Source organism: Bombyx mandarina, chromosome 06 (assembly GCF_030267445.1).
Source record: "Bombyx mandarina strain Sakado chromosome 06, ASM3026744v2".
Lineage (NCBI taxonomy): Eukaryota > Metazoa > Arthropoda > Insecta > Lepidoptera > Bombycidae > Bombyx > Bombyx mandarina.
The window spans coordinates 2764778-2786612 of record NC_143213.1 but is presented as its reverse complement, the minus strand read 5'-3'; the positions used below and the strand labels follow the sequence as shown (position 1 = coordinate 2786612).

At 36.5% G+C, this 21835-nt stretch overlaps 1 protein-coding gene across 2 annotated transcripts; it reads right to left on the bottom strand.

Annotated features, from left to right (window-relative positions):
• Positions 1-1200: 1200 nt before the first annotated feature.
• On the bottom strand, positions 1201-16055 carry LOC114239991 (CDK5 regulatory subunit-associated protein 3). 2 transcript variants are annotated; one of them, XM_089728261.1, is made up of 10 exons: positions 16029-16055; positions 10925-11013; positions 10439-10852; positions 8931-9083; positions 8375-8605; positions 6989-7123; positions 6125-6280; positions 5206-5399; positions 3418-3589; positions 1201-2606 (listed from the first exon to the last, which is right to left on the bottom strand). In XM_089728261.1, the coding sequence occupies exons 2-10, from the start codon at positions 10928-10930 to the stop codon at positions 2535-2537; spliced, it is 1533 nt and encodes a 510-aa protein (XP_089584387.1). In that variant the 5' UTR covers positions 10931-11013; positions 16029-16055; the 3' UTR covers positions 1201-2534. The 2 variants fall into 2 exon arrangements, with proteins under 2 accessions (XP_089584387.1, XP_028026242.1); XM_028170441.2 differs by lacking the exon at positions 16029-16055 and having other exon boundaries at positions 10925-11053.
• Positions 16056-21835: the final 5780 nt, after the last annotated feature.

The window sequence follows — 21835 nt, the reverse complement described above, 5'->3', positions numbered from 1 at the left end:
TTATAAAACTTTAAGAAATTCTCTTGAAATGACTGGATGCTGTATTTTTTTAGTGGCCTAAACAAGCAGATGTGAGCACGGCCTCCCTGAAGTTAGGTGGTTCTCAAGTCCAAATAAACCCACACTAAAGCAAATACCATCATTTAAAATATTAATGACAATGAAAAAATGACGATGCTTCAAACGGATACCTACGGATAACTATGGAATTAGCGCCTTTAACAGGAACAGCTCAATCAAGTCGAAGCCACGTACACTCTGATAAGTAGCCGAGCAACTACCATCACGTGGAAATTGAATAATGTCTAAAATAATTGATTTGTAAGCCAGATATCATATGAATCCAATACTATTTCAGAAATATATTATTGATAAAGTTTTTAGATATGAATATGTTTGTAGCGGTTCTTTTATTTTGATATCCAATAAGTACCACTGCTCCATCAGGTACGGCTGTATACGATTTCATAGATTACGAGTATTTATGCGGATAAAGAACGGAGTGCATATCAAGAGATCTACACTCAGCATTGGGTAGACTGGTGGTTGAGAAAGAGATGCAGATAAAAGACTGCAAACGTAAATGTTTTGAAAAAGTTGCAGCCACTCACATTAATCACAAACTCTAAATAATTTCTTCATCAAATTACTAATAGACAAACGTAAACTATTAATTTTCAAATCTAGAAATTTGTTTTTTTTTTTGTCTAAATACGTCCCTGTAATGTGACTGTTGCAGACTCGCGGTTGATTAACTTCGCCAACCAAGAATTGTAGATGTAGTATTTCTTCGGGAGTTTATTTTTTAATTCCAAAATTTCTATGACGACGTTTTACAAAAATATACGTAGGTATTACGTATGTTAAAATCTATCATTTAGACAGCTGGTGTTGTTTTTTCCCTACTACAAGCTTCAAATCTATAACTTTTTTTCTTCTTTTTTTCACTATGGCAATCGATTTCTTTTTTTTTTCAATTATTTAATGCCTTGGATTTTTGTTCTTTAGTCTTCATTTATTTATTTATTATAGATATACCTTGCTTTATGACAATGAGTTCGCGAATATGACAAAGTCGCGATCATGAACAACCTCAAATCAATTTTATTGATCATAGACTCGTTTACTTGACTCGTTAATGTAAATAAAATTAAGGGTTTAAAAAAATGTTTTTTATTGTTATAAATAATACAAAAAAACTTTATAAAAACATAATATATATTTAAACATACATAACATGTATATAAAACTATCTTTCGATCAGAACAAGGACAAATGCACTACATATGAGACTGTACAAAAATAAACTTTCACCGCAACAGGTTAGAGTCGAATTTGCAAAAAATATATTTTTAAAGACAAAAGAATGCTTAATTTGAGCTTTAAAGCTAAAAGTATGTTCGCGTTAGATCATTGTATGCTTTTTTATTCCAATATAAGAATTGTGTGCTTAGTGCGAGTTTTTTAACGATCTCAATAGCGTAAAAGTTATCTGAAATTTCTATGGAGTTGTAACGTTTGCCTACGTTTGCCGCTAGGGGCGCTGTTCCAACTGCATATAAATTTGAGTTAACTTTTACGCTATCCAGAACGTTAAAAAGCTCGCACTAAGCACCCTAGTATATTTTAGCCAAGAAGATATTATATGCCCATGTGATGATGCTTTTTATTATTCTTTAAGTTGGCTGATTGATCTCACGGTCCACCTGGTTTTAAGTGGTTACCGGGGCCCATAGACATCAACATCGAAACCGTCACCCACGTCGAGACATGAGTTCTAAATCTCAGTTTTTGTTTTACAACAGCTGTGAACAGCTGCTCCACCCTTGAAGACTGTCTCGGTGGTGCAATAGTTAGCAGCCCCGACTGTTGCGGGCCGTGGGTTCGATTCCCGCATCGGGCAAACATTGTGTGATGAACATTTTTTGTTTACTCTGGGTATTTATTATTTATGTGTGTAAATATTTAAACATATACAACTATGTATATCAGTTTCTGGTATCCATAACACAAGGGAATCTTAATTTGGGTCCGGATCACCGTGCGTGATTCGTTTCCAGTTATTTATTTAAACCGAAACGCATTGTTGCTTCGTCACAGAAATAGGCAGACTATAGTTGGCGACAGGGGTGAGGGGGCGGGTTGCCTCCTGCTCGTAACGCACATGAGATTAGACAGTGATGTCTAACTAAAAATAATAATAATAAATGAAATAATAAATAAATTTAAAAAAATTGAACTTTTAAAAGTTTATATTGTACCTATATTGTAATCAATAGTAAAATAAACCAAAAACAAATTAAGTATATGAAATTACTCTGACATATCCTCTGAATCACTTGATTCTGAACTCTCTGAACTTGATTCGGAATCAGCTTTTAAGTTTATAATGATTTCGTCCCCCGCTCACATACCTAAGGTGCGGCCAACTAATTCCGCGCGCACAATAATAGTTCCAATAACAGTATCAGTTCCAATATTGAACTGCGTTCTTGAGTTCTGATGTTCCCCGGATGCATTTATAAAGCTTACGACTACAAGAATTTAACACCGCCGATAATGTTGACCGGTCTGCCCTTGTACTTCTTCGATATGTCGCTTTCGATCTGAAAATAGGAAACGGAAATTTATATTATGACAAAACAAAATTGCGCACTTTATCCATAATCAGCGTTCAAACTCATAGACAACGCCCGCGTAATTCTAATGGAAATAAATAAAAGACGTATTTTGAACATGTTCACGAATGACTTCTTCCAGAGATTAGAATGATAATATAAATAATAGGAGAGGCGTACCTATTGGAAGCATTGACGGCATATAATTTACTATATTGAAAGCAAATAAATTCGCGTGGAGCCCCGCTAACATATTGTCAAAATCCCTTTTTTTTTTCAGGCCAACGTAGACCACTTGGACCGCTTTGGGGACTAAGGTTCGGATGATACAATAAAAAGCGGACTTGCAATTTTATTTTCTAATATACAATCATGAAGATCATCGACGTGACACAAACTAGACATTATCGTAGTAATGTCGATGTTTCATTGATCGATAAGTTTCGAGATAATTTAGTGTCTTCTTCTTTCTTTCCTACTACCCTCTGCTGGGGTGTAGGGCTGGAATCAAATCCTTCCTATTTTTTTTCTTAGATGGGTGGACGAGCTCACAGCCCACCTGGTGTTTCAGTGGTTACTGGAGCCCATAGACATCCACAACGTAAATGCGCCACTCACCTAAAGATATAAGTTCTAAGGTTTCAAGTATAGTTACATCGGCTGCCCCGCCCTTCAAACCGAAACGGGTTACTGCTTCAGGGCAGAAATAGGCAGGGTGGTGTGTTACCTACCCGCGCGGACTCACAAGAGGTCCTACCACCAGTGAGAACATATTAAAACAAAATCCCGTTAGACTTACCTGCGCCTGCAACTGTTTAGTTCTCTCTATGATTTTAGAAAGCACCGGCCTTAGTTCGGCGGCGCGAACGTTCGCCGCTGTTCGCTGTTCGGCCGCTCGCGCCGCCAGCTTTGACAGCTTCTCGCACAGTACCAGCTTCTGCTTCAGCTGAGCCGTCAGCACGTCCACGTACCTGTACGAGATATATTTATTTATTGGCACCGAAGCCAAACGCCAGTTGACTTCAGCTCAGATCTCAACAACGCTTTACTGGTGGCAGGATGGTGTGAGTCCGCGCGGGTAGGTACCACCACCCTGCCTATATCTGCCGTGAAGCAGTAATGCGTTTCGGTTTGAAGGGTGAGGCAGCCGTTGTAACTATACTTGAGACCTTAGAACTTGTATCTCAAGGTGGGTGGCGCATTTACGCTGTGGATGTCTATGGGCTCCAGTAACCACTTAACATCGGGTGGACTGTGAGCTCGTCCACCTATCTAAGCAATAAAAAAAAAACCGGTCCGGTTTGATGAACGGTACAGCCTAGAGGGCGTTATGAGTGATACTCACTCCCAATGAGGACGGCGAGCCATGGCTCCGGGGACCGCTTAACACTAGTTACGTCACGGGTCTGTTCACCAGCTTATACAATAGACTAGATTTTGCCCGCGACTTCGTCTGCGTCGAATAGTTCACAAATAATGCTTTATTTTAGAACAAATTTGGTTAGCATATAAAATGTTAAAGTGAGCCAACCTTATATTATTACTGTGCTATCGCGGACTTTTTTTTTTAGATCTTTTAAAGGGGAACAATTCTGTCATACATTATTTTAGCGAAACTTTAATCGTTTCTGCAGCGCACACAGCGGAAGCTCTAAAAAAGGGGAAAAAACCCCGATTTTGAAACATTTTTTATTGGTGCTCCGCTTGTATTGGTCTTAGCGTGATGTTATGGCCTATAGCCTTCCTCAATAAATGGGCTATCTAACATTAAAATAATTTCTCAAATCGGATCAGTAGTTCCTCAGATTAGCGCATTCAAACAAACAAACTCTTCAGCTTTATAATCACTACATAGTATAAAATAAAGTCGTTTTCTCTGTCCCTATATCCCTATGTGTGCTTAAATATTTAAAACTACGCAACGGATTTTGATGCGTTTTTATTTATTAGATAGAATGATTGAAGAGGAAGGTTGATATCGATAGGTTTATATTGAATGGCAAACGTGACTAAGCGACAATGCGTGAACTTTACAGTAGACCGATTTAAAATTGAAATACCTAATCTATTTTAACGAATCTAGCTGTAGGATTGAAATTTATTTATTTATTTAAGGATTACCGACAGGGTTTACAGTAAGACATACAATAACATTGACATGTATAGAGCAATTGATAACTGCAACTCTAATTATAGGCAATCACAGCATGCATTACATTAACATATTAATAGAGATTTAACAATACTATAAATAATAATAAAAAATTAAAAACAGAAAGACAACAAGGACAGTAATACCCGAGTACTCAGACCAAGGCCGAGGCTGATGATGATTTTAATAGACATAGAAATATATATTTTTTTGCGAATTGAATATGGTTATTGCCTATCATTTATGTACAAAGCATTTATTGACGCTTAGTCACGTTTGCCTTTCAAGCGTCGATATGTATAATAACATCCATTAAATAGTGGAGAAATCAATAATAAATTACAGTTTCCGAAGCGAAGGGGGGGCGGGTCGCTAGTATTAGTATAGATAACAAGTCTCCTGATCGTTTGTTGGTAGGTTGTTAGTTATCCTGACCTGGGCGAGTGCTTGACGTTGTGCAGGTGCGCGAGGTCGGGCGCGGCGAGGGCGGCGGCGGCGCGCTGCACGGCGCCCAGCATGCCCCGCAGCGCCGGCTCGCTCTCCGCCGGCAGCTGCTGCAGCAGCGACAGCGTGTGGGACTCCGCCGCGCTCGTTGTCTCGTACACGCGCATCTTCAGGAACGACTCGAGCTGGGAAACATTCGAATTTATTTATTGCTTAGATCGGTGGACGAGCTCACAGCCCACCTAGTGTAAAGTGGTTACTGGAGCCCATAGACATCCACAGCGTAAATGCGCCACCCACCTTGAGATCCAAGTTCTAAGGTCTCAAGTATAGTTACAACGGCTGCCCCACCCTTCAAACCGAAACGCATTACTGCTTCCCGGCAGAAATAGGCAGGGTGGTGATAACCAACCGCGCGGACTCACAAGAGGTCCTACCACCAGTAAAAATGCACGCTATTTCAATATACATAAATATAGATATACATATCTTAAGTTATCTTATGCTATATATATAAAACATATGTATACAGTGTTGAAACAGCTGAACTTTGCGCTTCTGTATGTTTGATTATTATAGACGGCACCCGTTCGTTTTAAAATGGAGTGACGTCATCAGTGGTGACGTCACAACTCTCACTGAGATGGTGGAACGAAATTTAAGTCCTGAATGTCAAATTTATAGTATAGAAACTTAGTGTCTTTTACACAAAATGAATGAATTTGTACACGGAAGTAAATTTAGATTCAGAACAAAAATATTTGAAACCCCCTCCCATTCGCAACGCAACTTTGTATATATAAATTCAGTAGTTTTATTTTCTCGAACGTAAGCTGCATTTTGTGAATACTGCAAAGCTACATTAAGCCATTTTTGCAACTAGAATTTGTGATTAGTAAACCTGTGTTACCTCAACGAGTTGATCGATGAACTGGTTCCTAGTAGAGGGGTTGTCCAATAACGTCAGAGCATCTTTGCCCCTCGCAACTCCACCGGTCATCCCTTGTTCCTCTATTACTATCCCCGCCCCTTCCAAAGACACAGCTTCTATATCAGCCAAAAGACTCTGTAAAGAGAAGTTCATTGAAGTGTAACTTCTTGAGACCACACACTGGTTTATTATTGGAACTCTAAAAACAAAGGCTGTATTATTTTAGTCATAATAGGAGTCGCCTTAGGGCTGTGGTCCAATCACAATCACTAGTGGTCCCGCAGTAGTCGAAATTCGACTATAATTAATTGAAATTATAAGTTTCAACATTATTATGGTTATATTGTTACAGATTTCGCCAAGACTACACTATAGACAAATACTCGTAATATTAAAGATAAACAATCTTAACCTATTCTCAATTTGACTACAAACTTTAAGCAATAACAAAAGTTTGACAATGAACAAAGAGTATATGTGTGTGTGTCAAATACATGGTAGTGTGTGTAATGTTTTCTTTATTGATTTAATGTATTTTTAATCCATGATTTTAAAAAAATATTAGCATTCTGCATTTCTTCTCTATATTCTCTATAAGTGTGAAAAATTTCATACTCCTCCGTCCGCGCAATTTTTGTGAAAAGGGGTACAAAGTTTTTGCTTCACGTATTTCACAATCATAATGGATAATCGTTCTTATAGCTATTCTCTATATTTAAATCAAGACTATTACTACGCAATAGAAATTGGGCTGTACAAACCTGTTTAATCACAAAACACTCTCCTGCAACTTCCATTCACTTATCACTGAATGGGCTGTCTATAGCACAAAAAAACACTTACATTTTCATCGGCCGAAGCAATATCAATATTGCCCCAATCTATTTCAGCAGCTCCATCCCCATCTCCGAAGTCAATCCCTGCGCCTGAAGCGTCGATAGAAGAAAAATCTATATCATTGTTGTCCCCAAAATCTATCTGAAAAATATTTACATACTGAATGTATCGTCACACTTGGCTTATGAAACTTTGTTAAGGTGGGTTTTTATTGATTTGCGGTCCGCATTTTCGTCGTCGCTGTCGTCGCCGAACATATTGTGGAAGAGCAACCCGGTCGGCGGTGTATCGCGTTCCGACCCGGCAGGCTGGTTCTGGCCCAGCGGGGTATCCCGGAACACCAGCGGCATCGCCCGGGCGGCCTGAAGGGCCGCCGTACCGCGGAGACTGACGTCGTTGGTCGTCGACTATCGCCTCGACGACCCGTCGGTCGGGCGTCCTCGGGGTGGCGCCGCGTGTCTGGTTGTAGTGTTGACCGCGGGAACCCCCCTACTCTGACCGGGTTTTGACCCCGGACGGAGATCGGACGCCGGGTGTAAGAGTGCAGGGGAGTCGTTTAGTGGGTGGGCCCTAAATTCCTTGGGCCCGCGGTCTGCTCTCAACACCTGCAGATCGTTGAGTCTCACATACCCCGCGCGCCCCCTAGGCGCGGGGACCTCGTAGGAGGTTCGGCCCTCGACCCGAAAAAAAAAAAAAAAGAAGGGTTTTTATTGCTTAGTATGGTGGACGAGCTCACAGCCCACCCGGTGTTAAGTGGTTACTGGAACCCATAGACATCTACAACGTAAATGCGCTACCCACCTTGAGATATAAGTTCTAAGGTCTCAAGTATAGTTACAACGGCTGCCCCACCTTCCAAGCCGAAATGCAAAACTGCTTCATAGCAGAAATAGGCATCAACTACTAAATTCCTAACTACTAAATGACAAACTATTAAACTCTGTTGTTTTGTTACCTATTTCATCATGAAATAGTGTTATGAAGGTATATATCTAGTGTACACAGAAATAAAATTGTATCTCTCTAGAATAGTAAGTTGTTTTAATTGCTGAAAGGTGTGTATTGTATAATTAAAATAGGTAAATTATTATTTTTCTTTTTTAATTTTAATAAAATACTAGCTTTTACTTGTAGTACAGGTTAAAGGAAAAAAATATTTCTCTATTCTTGGCAATGGCTTTTCATGATATTCAGTTAATTTGTAAAAGGATCACTAAGAAGTTAATTTTCATGTTTATACTATTTTATTAAAGGAATAATATAATTTGGAGTCCACAAGAATATGAGTAAAGAAAATTCTAGAGCAATACCGTGAAAAGGTCGACTAAACAGATGTGTTTGGCAATCCCTAAACTAAACATTTCTCAATTTGGCAAACTAAACATTTCTCACCTGATCTCCAGAAGCCTGTTCTTCGTCATCATCTAATTCGATATGTATAGGATCTGGCTCCAAGCTCAAAGGAGGTTCTCCGTAACTCCATTCATACACTGTAGTATTGCCGTGAATAATCACATATTGCAAAATTGGTAAAGCTTCTGGAGAATCCTCACCGAGGATATACTTTGTGAATGCATTGTATAACTCTATACCTGGCTGGAGTGGTTTTAGTGATTTCCCTATCTGAAACAAAAGCTTAATTTTAACTAATTAATGAAATTTATAGCATAGCTTAAAGGTTCGCCGGGATCCGCTGGATCCATGCAATGCAGGATCGATCTTTAGGGCGATGCTTGGGGGAGGCCTATGTCCAGCAGTGGAAGTCTGTGGGCTGATAGAATAGAATAGCATAGCACTCGAATATTAACTTAGATGGAAAAAAGGAATTTATGCAACATTGTGAAGAATGTGTACTATGTTACCATAGACATTAATCATGAATGACAACAAAACAGGATAAACATTGGCAAAATTTCTTAATTTTTTAATATACTTAATAATATCTCACTTGGTCATATATCTCAGGCAGCTCCTGCAGTTTCGCCACTAATTCTCTCTTGATCTTCTCACCTTGGATACCAAGTTGTTTACACAAAGCCAGAAACTCTGATTTACTTGATGCTTCATTCTTTAGATAGTCTGCATGCTTCTTTTCAAAATCCTGCAACAAATGTATTTGAAGAATCATGACTGTTACGGTTGCTAGAATTATTTCTTAACAACTATTATTATTGAGTAAATTATTAATTATTAATCACTTTATAATATCCCAAAAGTTAAAAAAGAGTTCAAATCTGGGTCATTCCATGAGGAACCCAAGCCAAAACAGTAACTAAATGGAATATCTCATCTTCTATGTCATTGCATCATACAGAATGTACAATGTCTAAAACTCGTGTCTTGTATCTAGATTTCGGAAGCCTCCAAATGTAAGTCAATGGTCACCTTCGCAATTTGCAACCCTCAAAAATTCTTCACTATTATACTAATACTACATCATATTAGGTTATTACTTTTGTGAATTGATAATTTTTATTTTATTTTAATAATGTTTTTGTTTGTTTAGCTTACCATAAGTCACGTATAAATGCTTTTTAACCTCAAACATTGCATATGAGTCGACTATTCTCTAAGCCGGCAATGTGACTTTTGGACAATTATTGGTAAATCAGAAAAACGAATTATTGACTTTGTATTCCATTGGCAGTCACAAAACTCTTCTGAACGACATCTTAGATAAATAACAGGTTAAGTATTAACCTTTATTTAATGCAGGTTTTGAACCGTATTCTTTGAAGGAGACGATTATATTCAAATCAATCTGTATTGACATATCAATAACATTTTTTTGTCCAAATGCACAGAAGGCCACCATTGATAATAGACGACTCATATAAAGGTGAACAAAATCTCGGCCATACCATGTTTAGCAGTTTTATTTTAAATTATTGATAATTAATTACCATGGCTGCCCCACCCTTTGTAACTATACTGAAACCTTATAACTTATATCTCAAGGTGGGTGGCGCATTTACGTTGTAGATGTATATGGGCTCCAGTAACCACTTAACACCAAGTGGGCTGTGAGCTCGTCCACCCATCTAAGCAATAAAAAAAAACCCTTCAAACCAAATCTTATTACTGCTTCACGGCAGAAATAGGTAGTATGTTAGTACCTAACCATGCGAACTCGCAAGAAGTCCTACCACCAGTAAGAAAGTTACCAGAGCCCACAGAGATCACAGCATGAATGTCTCCACTAACCTTGAACTTCAGGTCTATTATCTCAATTGTATAGTAACTATGAAAATTACACTACTCTTCATTAGCTAGTGTGTGCCATAAATTAATATACATGAATTCGACTAAAAGCTAAAAAATGCTTTCCTCATTTTACAAGGTAGTTTAGCTTTACAAATCTACTCTGTCTGCCATTGTAGTGGTGTGGGGAAAAAAACTTTACGGTCAACTCAATCATGTCTGAATCTGTATATAAATAAAATAATCTGAGCTTACCGCTTGTGCCTGTTCCTCTTTGGCAATCTGCCTCTTCAACCCTGGAATCTCATAACTAATATTCCTGACCAGCATCTGTGCTGCCTCTGCTAAATACAAGTTCTCCTTCTCATAGTTCCTCACAACATCCTGCCAGTCCTTCATCCTCTGTGACCCGTATCTCCCGAACAAATTTTTAGTATCAGCCTCAGTTTCTTTTAGTATTTCAATGATTTTTAAGCAGTGGAAATAATTTATGTAGCTGCCTGAGAGTAAAGCAGCTATGTCTTGGTGAGCCGGCATGTCTTGGATGGCATTGTTGATCTTCTCTCTCACAGCTATGACATTCTTCTGCCAATCTTTAGAGACGTGCCTACGACTGATCAACCAGTCTTGAAGCTTTCCTATGTTTATATCGATGGGGATGTTGCTTTCCTAATAATTGATTCTATTAATAATATGAAAACATGTACGGTATTTCAACCTTTACACTATATTAATACTTACATCCATGTTATTTGAATTGAATAAGGCCTTAAATTTTGATACAAAACACACAAACAATCATCAGCTGTTTCCAATTTGAGACGGCTGCCCACAGAACACTATTACTTCTAGCGAAGAAGAACAACAACTTCATAGTAAAAAAATGCTTACACCAACGCTCCAGTTAATGCCATCGGTACTAACGTATGGCGCGAGAATTTAAAATGGTATGCAAGTACAGAATTTTAAGGAATTATTTGATTTCGTGTAGAGAAATAAAACAAGGATTGTACATGGGTAACAATTTTATTAAACTACAACAATTAAAAACAAAAAAGTCTTAATGTATGTTCTTATTAACAATTAAAGTATTTATTATAAACAGCACTGCGCGTGGCGGCCGATATAAAATTTAAATTTAGATTAGATTTTAGATTTAGAATTAGAATAGAAATATGACTTATAAACATAAAAACCTATCATTGATAAGTAATGACTCCTAAACTCGAAACATACTAATTTTAGTTTCTTGTAGAGTTAGAAAAGGTGTTATCTGACAATTAAGTATTGTTTTAAATTTACAAATGTGTTGAGCATAAATGTTTTGTAAATAATCTGACATCAATCTGAGTTAACTGCAATTGTTTTACCACTAACTAGGACTGCAATTAATAGTTAAGTTGCAATATAAGTTAATTGCAATAAAATTAATGCATTTTTTATAATTTAATGAAATGGTTGAATATTTAATCGATTTACACTTTACATACATCATCACAACTTAATATTAAACGTTTTTCAATATATTTATTTTTCTCTTCCATGATTTTTTGGACGCTTCTTCCATAAATTCATCATTTTTTATTTTACAAAATCTTTTTAAACATATAGCAATTGTACTTTTAATAATTGTTTCAATATTGACTGCGTAATGTTCTTCACATCCCTTTAGCCAATCTTTGTCCAAATTTTCAGATAATAAAGTATATAAATTAATTTAATTTTTTCTGTGTGACTATGATCTTTTAGGTAATTGTTTACCAAATTTGCAGCCTTTTCAACCATTTTACAAAAACTGTACTGAACGTAATTTAAACTACATTGAATATAGTCATATTCTTTGAACGATGTAAACAAATGACATACCTCAGTGTTCTGATCTGCTAGCATAATACTTTTACAAAGAGTACAATTGAGTGCCATCTTTTTTACAATAAATCCGCAAACATAACCACATGCTTGCATTTCACCAGAACACTGAGGAGGCATATCTCCTAACTCTTCGTTACTTTCACATAAAATATGTATTGGATTTGGTGATGAAATATCCAAATTTACATCAGACTTTTGGGTGAGAAATATTTTAAAATTGTCTAATATGACGTTATTAACATCCAGACAATTTCTGTTTTTATTATTATTAATTAAATTTGTTATTAGGCTAGTTTTTAATGCCGCAATAAATTGGACTGATGTGGGGTTTGGATTACATCCACAATTACTTCTTATACACCCAAAACAGTTTTCAAGTGGATCTTGGTTAAGTCTTCTCACAGATAAGGTAATAATATTATATGTCTTTAAATTACTGTACAATCTTTCTATCCCATTGAGTGTTCTCAACCAGCCGTCTTGAGATGGGGGTCTACTTCTTGCCCCTAAAAATTTCATTTCAATAAAGAAAGGTTTAATTTTTTTGAAAAAATCTACATGAGAACTGGTTGGCGACATGTTTGTAAGGTACTGCTTTCCTCTTTTCCTGTCGGGCGTATCTCCGTTCATACAGTCGAAAAGCTTGTCTATATGTGAAACAACTGTCGCTGTTCCAATGGCGTCTTGTGGTAATTCATCTGAAAGTAAAATAAATGACAGTAAATTGATTTTGTTTTTCATTTTTCCAGTATTTTGTACCTAATTTTACAATTAGAAACGACAAGTTTAATAATACACTAATAAATTTCACGTGTCTGTATATTATATATTCTTGGGAATAAAAAAATTGCATGTGCGAATTTCGGAACTTACTTTGGGCTACTTTTGCAAATATTCCAGCTGCAACTGAATGGCTTAAAACTTGAGCTGCTAGACGCACTTTCATTTTCTGTTTGCCATTCGGCTGTAAGTGTTGCTGGGTTAAAGCTGGAGCAAACACAAAGTTCGGATTCTCGCGATCTTTATTATAAAACTCCACTATGTGGCTCCACTTTGCTATACCTGCAACAGAAGATTATAATCTTATTCTCAAAATGATTAATATATTATATTAACCAAGCAGAGGTCCGGCGGCAATAAGAAAAAAAATACGGCGCAGCAGAGGTGCCTCAAGGGGAGGGAGAGCAGCAATTATCACTAATTTAAATTACCTTGAGTGAATCTGGGAAGGCAATAGAACTACTTGTTGCAGGGAAATAATTGGCAAAACATTTGTATATCGATCAGTTGAGACATGGCCACTTGCCATTCAAAGGATTATAGCATGCAGATAATAAAGCTCAAGGCCAGGTCATAAAAAGTTTTAATGTTTTTTGGTGGCCCAATTAATTAAATTATTAATTATACCAACCTATGTTTCGTTTTCCGTCTATTTGTACATCTTGTGTAAATTGGATATCATGTTTTAAAAAATTGTTTCTAAAACATTTTAATAGGTGGGGTGGGTCCAAAATAGTAACAATTTCATGTCCCTCATGGTAAAAGTAGGGTTGATCATTTGATGACCCCAATGAATTTATAGCACGTATATTAATACCACCCAAATCGCATACTGTGCCAATAACTGTCAATCCAGCAGAGAAACAAGCACTCAGAACCTGCAAAATTAAAATTTGTAAAAAAATAATATTCAAACACATTTTGTATCATATTCTAAAAAAAGAGTTACCTCCTTGACAAGAACTGCTAATCTGTCTGCTGTGACACAATCTCCTGAGAAGTAAAATGCTATTGGCTGTTTCCAGCATTTTCGAACACCAATAGCCATGAAAGTTAAAGCATGGTTTGCTATTACATTAGTACGGCCTTGGCTTGTATGATCCTGGTAGCCATCGAATTGGTCGAGTTTTACATTATATGTCAAATTTTTTCTTATTGACATTTCATCAAAAGCCAATATACATAAATTATCATTGACATCTCGGTCTTTTGTGATTTCATTTAAAGTCTGTATTACTTGGCTGTTGATTCCACATATCATAGGAATTTTGTTCAATAATGCCTTGAGAGAGCTGACACTAGGCAAACAAAATAACCTACTCAATAATTTATAACAAGAGTTTGATTTCTTATAAATGCTTAAGGCTAACACTTTATCATCCAGTGTCCATCTTCGTCCAGTTAATTTTCTTGGAACGTTTTTCAGTTGGCTTTGTAATAGTAAACAAAATGAACTACTTAATTTGCTTTTTAATAATTCATTAGTATGTTCATTTGACGTTAGTACACTTAATATAGATCTTTTGGACTTTTTAACACCTTTAAACTTTCTTCGTAGCCTCATTATTTCAGCTAGATTTTTTCTGCATCTCTTATACAGTTTTTGCTTTTTAGGTGTAAGTTCAGTGATCTTTTTCACATCCAAGTCCTTCAAAATACCTTTACTCGTTGATGGTTCCTGGAAAATATACAAAAAATAATTAAATGACAAATTTGAAGAAGGTAATAAATCCAATAAGTAGATGGAGAAAATTGAAAACTTTTAATCTTCCTCAGAACCGTACTGTCTACCTCTATGTAGATTTACATGTTATTATTATTTTGGTTATTTTTTTTTCTTTAAAGTAATGTTCATTTATTTTTCACAATTTGAAATTCAATTACTATGTCAAGATAACCAATGTGATATAACTAGATCAGAATAAATTAACTATCTACATCCCCCAACACTATCCTAACATATCTACCTAGTCTATATAGGATAAGTGAATATGTTTTACTTGGGAGAAGACTTCGTTCAATATGAAAAGGATACAAATATTTTTTTTTTTATTTGTAATGGAATATTATCACGAGATAAGAAGTTTAATGCCCTTAAACTGTTTTATAATTTTTATAGCAATACTTTTATGATTATAAAGTAAACTATGTACTTAAATACTCACTTGGATGTCATGACTTGCTCTAGATGGACTACACTGTTCATCTCTTAATTGGGAAAGTATACTTTGAGCTTCAAATGGAATAGCAAACTTGTTAAGCCTTTTCCTGTTGCTGCTGGTAAATGCAGAATCATCAAAATGATTGCCACATAGCATCTTATGCTGCGCGTTCAACTTTTCTAATGATTCATTGGATGTCCAATCACCATCAGGAAAACAAAATTTAGCCCAAACTTTAGCCCTAAAAAATAATGCTTTCATTGTACACAGGTATAAAGTATGAAGTTGTTTTACTTAAAATTAAAAAACAAAGTTCTAAGCAATCTTCAAAATAATATTAAGTAAGTACACTTTTTGCATAATTCAGGTCGGAATCGTGCAAAAAGTGAGAACTTGTAAAATCAGGAGGACGTATATCTAAAGTAAATGTTTCATCTACTTACCTCAGAGACCCATGCTTGGACGGAAGAGGAAACCTATGGAAGGTTAAGGAAAAATCTTCTTTTGATGTTATGCCGCATTTTGAGCATTTTACACTTCCTTTCCCTACCATGTTTTGGCAAAGTACAACAGCGTAAATGTCGCGAAAAGTAACAATCAATCGAGCTAGTATGTAAATCGAATAAGTTTAAAAAAATATGTACTCCAAAATTTCGGGACAATCGCTTTTTTTAAAAGTGATTTTATGATCTGATAACTAAGACCTTTAAGTCATGTCTTATAAAATTTTAATTTATATTCATATTTTGATGAAAAATTATATTATAGAGTAAAATGAAATGAAGATGATTAATTTGAGACATTAATCAACTGGCATGAATTTCATTTCACTCCATAATATCATTTTTCATAAAAATATGAATATAAATTAAAATATAAGACATTATTAAAAAAACTTAGTTACCTGGTCAAAAAATCCCTTAAAAAAAATTATAGCTGATTGCTTCTTTTGTAGAGCGCTTTCTCATTTTCGCAGATATTGCCACTGTTGGCATTGGCCGCTAAGAAAGCTGACGGACTGTGCGGCTGCCACATTTAACTTGACGTCATTGACGTGTCAACATAGCGTGTCAAACCATCCTACTCTAGAAGTAATAGTGTTCTGTGATCCTACTTCAGTGTGTCAAACACATAGACCTATGACTCTGTAAATTGGGCCCCCTTTTTTATTTTCGGATTTTTTCATTTTTAATTATTTGTTCGTCGTTTGTTCGTTAATGTTCGAATGTAAAAATTGTTTGTTCGTCTTTTGTTTATTTATAATTAATTAAATAAATGATCGCCGTTAAGTGGGCCCCTCTTACTAGATATCTTTCTTTTTATCGCTCAGATTAATTCATTTTGATCAATTCTCGTTTGTTCGACAACTATTGGTGATTGTTCGATCATAAAAATAATTAAATTCCCAATTATTAATTATTTTATATTAATTTTATTTTAATTATTTTATATTAGTAATTCGGTATTACTACCGAAATACTTCACGAGATGGCGTTACAAAAAATCCCTTCCCAAAACTATAAAATCGTTGTGATTGTCTACTGAATAAATAATATTTATTCGTAGGTGATTGTTTAAGATGTTATGAATATTTCAGTTTTGATTTTATCAAAATAACTTGAACTTTACTACTGAATTCCGAAAAAAATTCTAATTAAGGCTGAGTTAAGTTCAGCTTTTTATTTAAGCCTCTTACTGATAATCTGTAACTGTACACTGTTTTCATAATCTCTATGATATAAATTATATAAAGGTATTAAAATAAACCCTTAGTTCTTATTTAGTCAAAACATAATATAAAGTTAAAGTGCAAGCGCCTGGAGCTAGCGGCTGGTGCAAGCGGCTGGTGCAAGTTGCTGGAGCTAGCGGTTGGTGCAAGCGGCTGGAGCTAGCGGCTGGTGCAAGCGGCTGGTACTAAATGCTGGCGCTAACGGCTGGGGCTTGTTGCTAGAGCTAGCGGCTGGTGCTAGTTGCTGGAGCTAGCGGCTGGTGCAAGCGGCTGGTGCAAGCGGCTGGTGCAAGCGGCTGGTGCAAGCGGCTGGAGCTAGCGGCTGGTGCAAGCGGCTGGTGCAAGCGGCTGGTGCAAGCAGCTGGAGCTAGTGGCTGGAACTAGCGGCTGGTGCAAGCGGCTGGAGCTAGCGGCTAGAGCTAGCGGCTGGTGCAAGCGGCTGGTGCAAGCGGCTGGAGCTAGCGGCTGGTGCAAGCGGCTGGTGCAAGCGGCTGGAGCTAGCCGCTTTTTACCTTTATTTTTATTTATCATAAAAATAAAGGTAAAAAATCATAAAGGTAACATATATCATAACTCGAAAACTATCAAAAATCGCGGAACATACATGGGGGTGATTCGGATACCCCACGACACGAGAGACCAAAATTTTTTTTTTGGACGTCAATGATCCGGCCACCCTGTATAGGTCGAAACGCATTACTGCTTCACGGCAGACATAGGCAGGGTGGTGGTACCTACCCGTACGGACTCACAAGAGGTCCTACCACCAGGTTTACTTAGAACATGCTCACGAATGACTTTGATTATGAAGGAATATCGTGTTACTTATACGAAATTCGCAAAAAATATAATTTACGTAATTACTAACGGTGGAGGGCTCTGTGAGCTCGCACGGATAGATACCGCCGTCCTGTGTGCTTAGTGCGAGTTTGCAACGAAAACGACTTTTTTTTTTTACGACTTAAAAACCTGCCTATTTCTGCCGTGAAGCAGTAATGCGTTTCGGCTTGAAGGGTGAGGCAGCCGTTGTAACTATACTTGAGACCTTAGAACTTATATCTCAAGCCCAGCATAACCAGCATATACTGTCGATCCGCCTAGGAATGCAGTAAAAGCCCCCAGCGGCAGAAATTGTAGAGGCTTTTAATATGCAAAAATAACAGTAAAGGGAGGCAGCCCTAAGTTTAAGTGGGAGGGAGAGGGAGGAAGTGTCGTGCGTGCGATTTAATTCCATCGCCTCGCCCGGGACCCGGCGGCTCTCCACCCGGCGATAGGCACGACCTAATGATTTAACGATACCGAAATAATATATTTTAGGGGCATTTAAGTCTTTGTTTTGGCGAGTATTTTGTATTTTGTTTATGTGGCGGCCTTAGAACTCGTATAGAATTAACTCGGCCCACTGAGTTTCTCGCCGGATCTTCTCAGAGGGTCGCGTTTCCGATCCGGTGGTAGATTCTGCGAAACACTGCTCTTGTTAGGGCCAGTGTTAGCAACACGATTTGAGCCCCGAAAGCTCACCTACACGCTACGGTGAAGCTTAAATAGCCTCTCAAGTCTATGAGCATAGGTAAGAAAAAATAACTAGAATGAATTGTTTACGAAACGTATTAGGTATAACAATAAGTAGATTCACAAGTCCTTTTTTTTAGCTTAGACTTCTGAACAGGCTCACGGCCCGTCCGGTGTTGAGCAGACATCGAAACCAATAGATATAATTTCAACGTTAATGCTGCCACCAATCTTGATACTTGAGATGTATGTGTATCAATTGAGTAATTCCGCAAATCCATATTTTTCCGGGTTCAGTTTCTATTACACGATAGATATATCCTTAAAAATCTCCTCATTGTGTCCACCTTATCCCACTAAGTGGGGTCGGCACAGCGAATTTTAGTTTTCCATTCCCTTCTAGCAGCCGTCATCTCAACACTCACTCCACTCCCTTTCTCACATATCGTCATTCCCACACTCCATCCAAGTCTTCTTCGGTCGACCTCTTCCCCCTCTACCTTTTCCACACATCTAGTCAAATGCATCTCCTCCCTACGCATCACATATCACGCTAACTACTTTTAATACCAACAGAAACAGAAGCGCTAACATAATTTGATGTTAATTGAATAAATTTGTGTGTATTTATATATATATATTTAAATAGTTCTGTCTCAATTTCTCATAAAACGCCAACAAGAGCGAAAAAGACAACCTGGGTAACTTTTTACAGCTTTCACTGTATATTATAGCAAAATGGTTTTTTTCTCGGGTTGAAATTCTTCCGAAAAAATTTGGGGTACTCAATGACGCGCGCCAAGTACGATAAATATATTTTTTTTTAATTTTTAAATTTTCAAATATATATTTTTTTATTTTTTCAACATTATGACGGTTTCTTGGTATTTTTTTGTATTTCACATCTTTTTGTAGAGAATGAAAGTTATTGAAGTCTTATTTTTTTTGTAAAGTGCAAATGTTATTGAGATGAGTTTTATAAACGTGGACTTGGCGCAATTTTTTACAGTAAAACTGTTTTTGTTCGGATTTCATATCTTTTTGTTAAGTATTATTTTTTGCTCATTTATTACTTAACAAAAATAGACAATAGAATAAAAATAAATTATAAATAGTCCCTCAGCTTAAAAGCTAATGAAACGCTCAATTAATTAGTGTAATAATAATCAACATCAACTTTTACAAATTTAAACCGAATTAAATTCTGTTTCAAATGTGAACGGTAGATGACGCTGTTCTTAATTATTTCAGATTTTAAAATTGAAATCTGAAAGCTTTGAAACATCAATCCGCATAAATGTAATTTTAAAACTACAGTAAGAGGCTTAAATAAAAAGCTGAACTTAACTCAGCCTAAAGAATAGAATTTTTTTCGGAATTCAGTAGTAAAGTTCAAATTATTTTGATGAAATCAAAACTGAAATATTCATAACAACTTAAACAATCACCTACGAATAAATATTATTTATTCAGTAGACAATCACAACGGTTTTATGGTTTTGGGAAGGGATTTTTTGTAACGCCATCTCGTGAAGTATTTCGGTATTACATTAATATAAAATAATTAATAATTGGGAATTTAATTATTTTTATGATCGAACAATCAACAATAGTCGTCGAACAAACGATAATTGATCAAAATGAATTAATCTGAGCGATAAAAATAAAGATATCTAGTAAAAGGGGCCCACTTAACGGTGATCATTTATTTAATTAATTATAAATAAACAAAAGACGAACAAACAGTTTTTACATTCGAGCATTAACGAACAAACGACGAACAAATAATTAAAAATAAAAAAATCCGAAAATAAAAGAAAGGGGGCCAAATTTACAGAGCCTAGACCTATTGGTTTCCGACTTCAGTGGTCAAACAACGTTTAGTAATTGTATTTTTCCAACTGGAAAGGCGAAAGTATCACTCCATAGAACCTAATCTTTGGTATTTTCTCTTTTATTAAAAATGATAAGCAATTAAATGAAATGGAGTTGATCAATTTGAGACATTAATCAATTCTAATGAAATTAACGGAGAAAAGATGAAATGAAATAAGTCTCAGTAAAATGATTTTTTTTAATAAGGCTCTCTGGAGGGCCTTCCCCTTTAGCAGCCAAAGAGCTGCCGGGGACATGGCCTAGCATCCAAGAGGGCTCCAGAAGGGAGTCCTCTCCCGCTTCACGCGCCCTTTGTCCAGCAAAGGTGGGAAATGGAACACGGTGTGCAGTCTTCTTAGTTCGCGGCACCCCTGTGCAGACAACGCTGCTCCACGGTATCGGGGTGCACACGGCGGTGGGGCTTAAGTAAGCCCCACCGCCGCGACAAGGCGAGACCACGTTGTGTGTAGATTCTGTGACAGATTCCGAAAAGTCAAGTCCAGTGACTTTGCTTAACTTTACCCCATCTGTGCACTTTCACAGATGCTACGCAGTTAATAAACCATCATTATCATATCTTTAAGCCAAAACTAAGAAACACTAATTTAAACAATGCTCCTCGAATATCGGCGAAAAAATTTGTTAATTTCACATTACGATGTATGTTTGATTTTGTCTATTGGTTAGGTGAAGGGTACAATCAAATTTTATTTATCAGGCAAGCATTATGTATTTTAAAAGGCATAAAGCATAAGGCATAATATATGTATTGTAAAAACTGAGACCTTAGAACTCATGTCTCAAGGTTAGGTAGGTAGGTTAGGTCTCATTTACGTTGTAGATGTCTATGGACTCCGGTGACCACTTAACATCAAGTGGGCCGTGAACTCGTCTACCCACTTATGCAATAAAAACCAAAATTTAAAAAAACTATTTTGTATGAAAAGTTAAGCAGAGTGGATTGAAATCAAATTTATCTAAATTGATTTATAATATTTATATAAATCAATTTAGTTTAAAATGAAATTTAATGAACTGAAATATTAAGACCAGACCGTATGTACGTGTTAGATTAGATGAAATGACATCAACTCCCAGTTGCATGGTTGAGATTTACAGTAGGTAGGTACTTTACCGGACTTTTTGTAAAGATCCAAGAAGCCACTTTCAGCGATCTCGTTCTATTCCGCCAGGCTTATATACCTTCATAAATACTAAATGATTCATTTTTTCATTCAACAAACTTCAATTTGTCCAGATTTACATCTGATTACAATAGTTTTCTAGCGTTCCCGCTAGTGAGCCTCCAGTTTATTACAATAATTGTCGAAATGTCCTTGCAAACTTTTAACCTGAAATACTACCTACTTCCAAATTTAATGATTTACATCATCACCAGCCCACAGTCGTCTACTGCTAGATATAGGCCTCTCCCAATCCATACCACTGAGCCCGGTCTTCGGCTCTTCCCATCCACTTTTTGCTGGCTAGGTAGTGCGATGGCCTCCGAACGGTGGCCGGCAATGATCTACATTATTGCAATATTTATAAATAGAAAATATGAAAAAATTATGGTAAGGCTTCTTAAAAGTGCAAATTTTATGGCTTAAGTATAAAAAAATAGAATAGAAGATTGATGATAAATTCAATTAACAAGACGCTTTCCTCATAAAGATTTATTTGATACATAAGTATCTTAGTTCTTATCATTTCTAAGTCGCC

Coding starts and splice junctions, on each gene's coding strand:
- LOC114239991 (XM_089728261.1), bottom strand. Junction 9,084..10,438: donor AAGAGGAACAGGCACAAGCG/GTAAGCTCAGAT, acceptor CATTTGTTGCAG/GATTTTGAAAAGAAGCATGC. Junction 8,606..8,930: donor TGCCTGAGATATATGACCAA/GTGAGATATTAT, acceptor CTTTTGTTTCAG/ATAGGGAAATCACTAAAACC.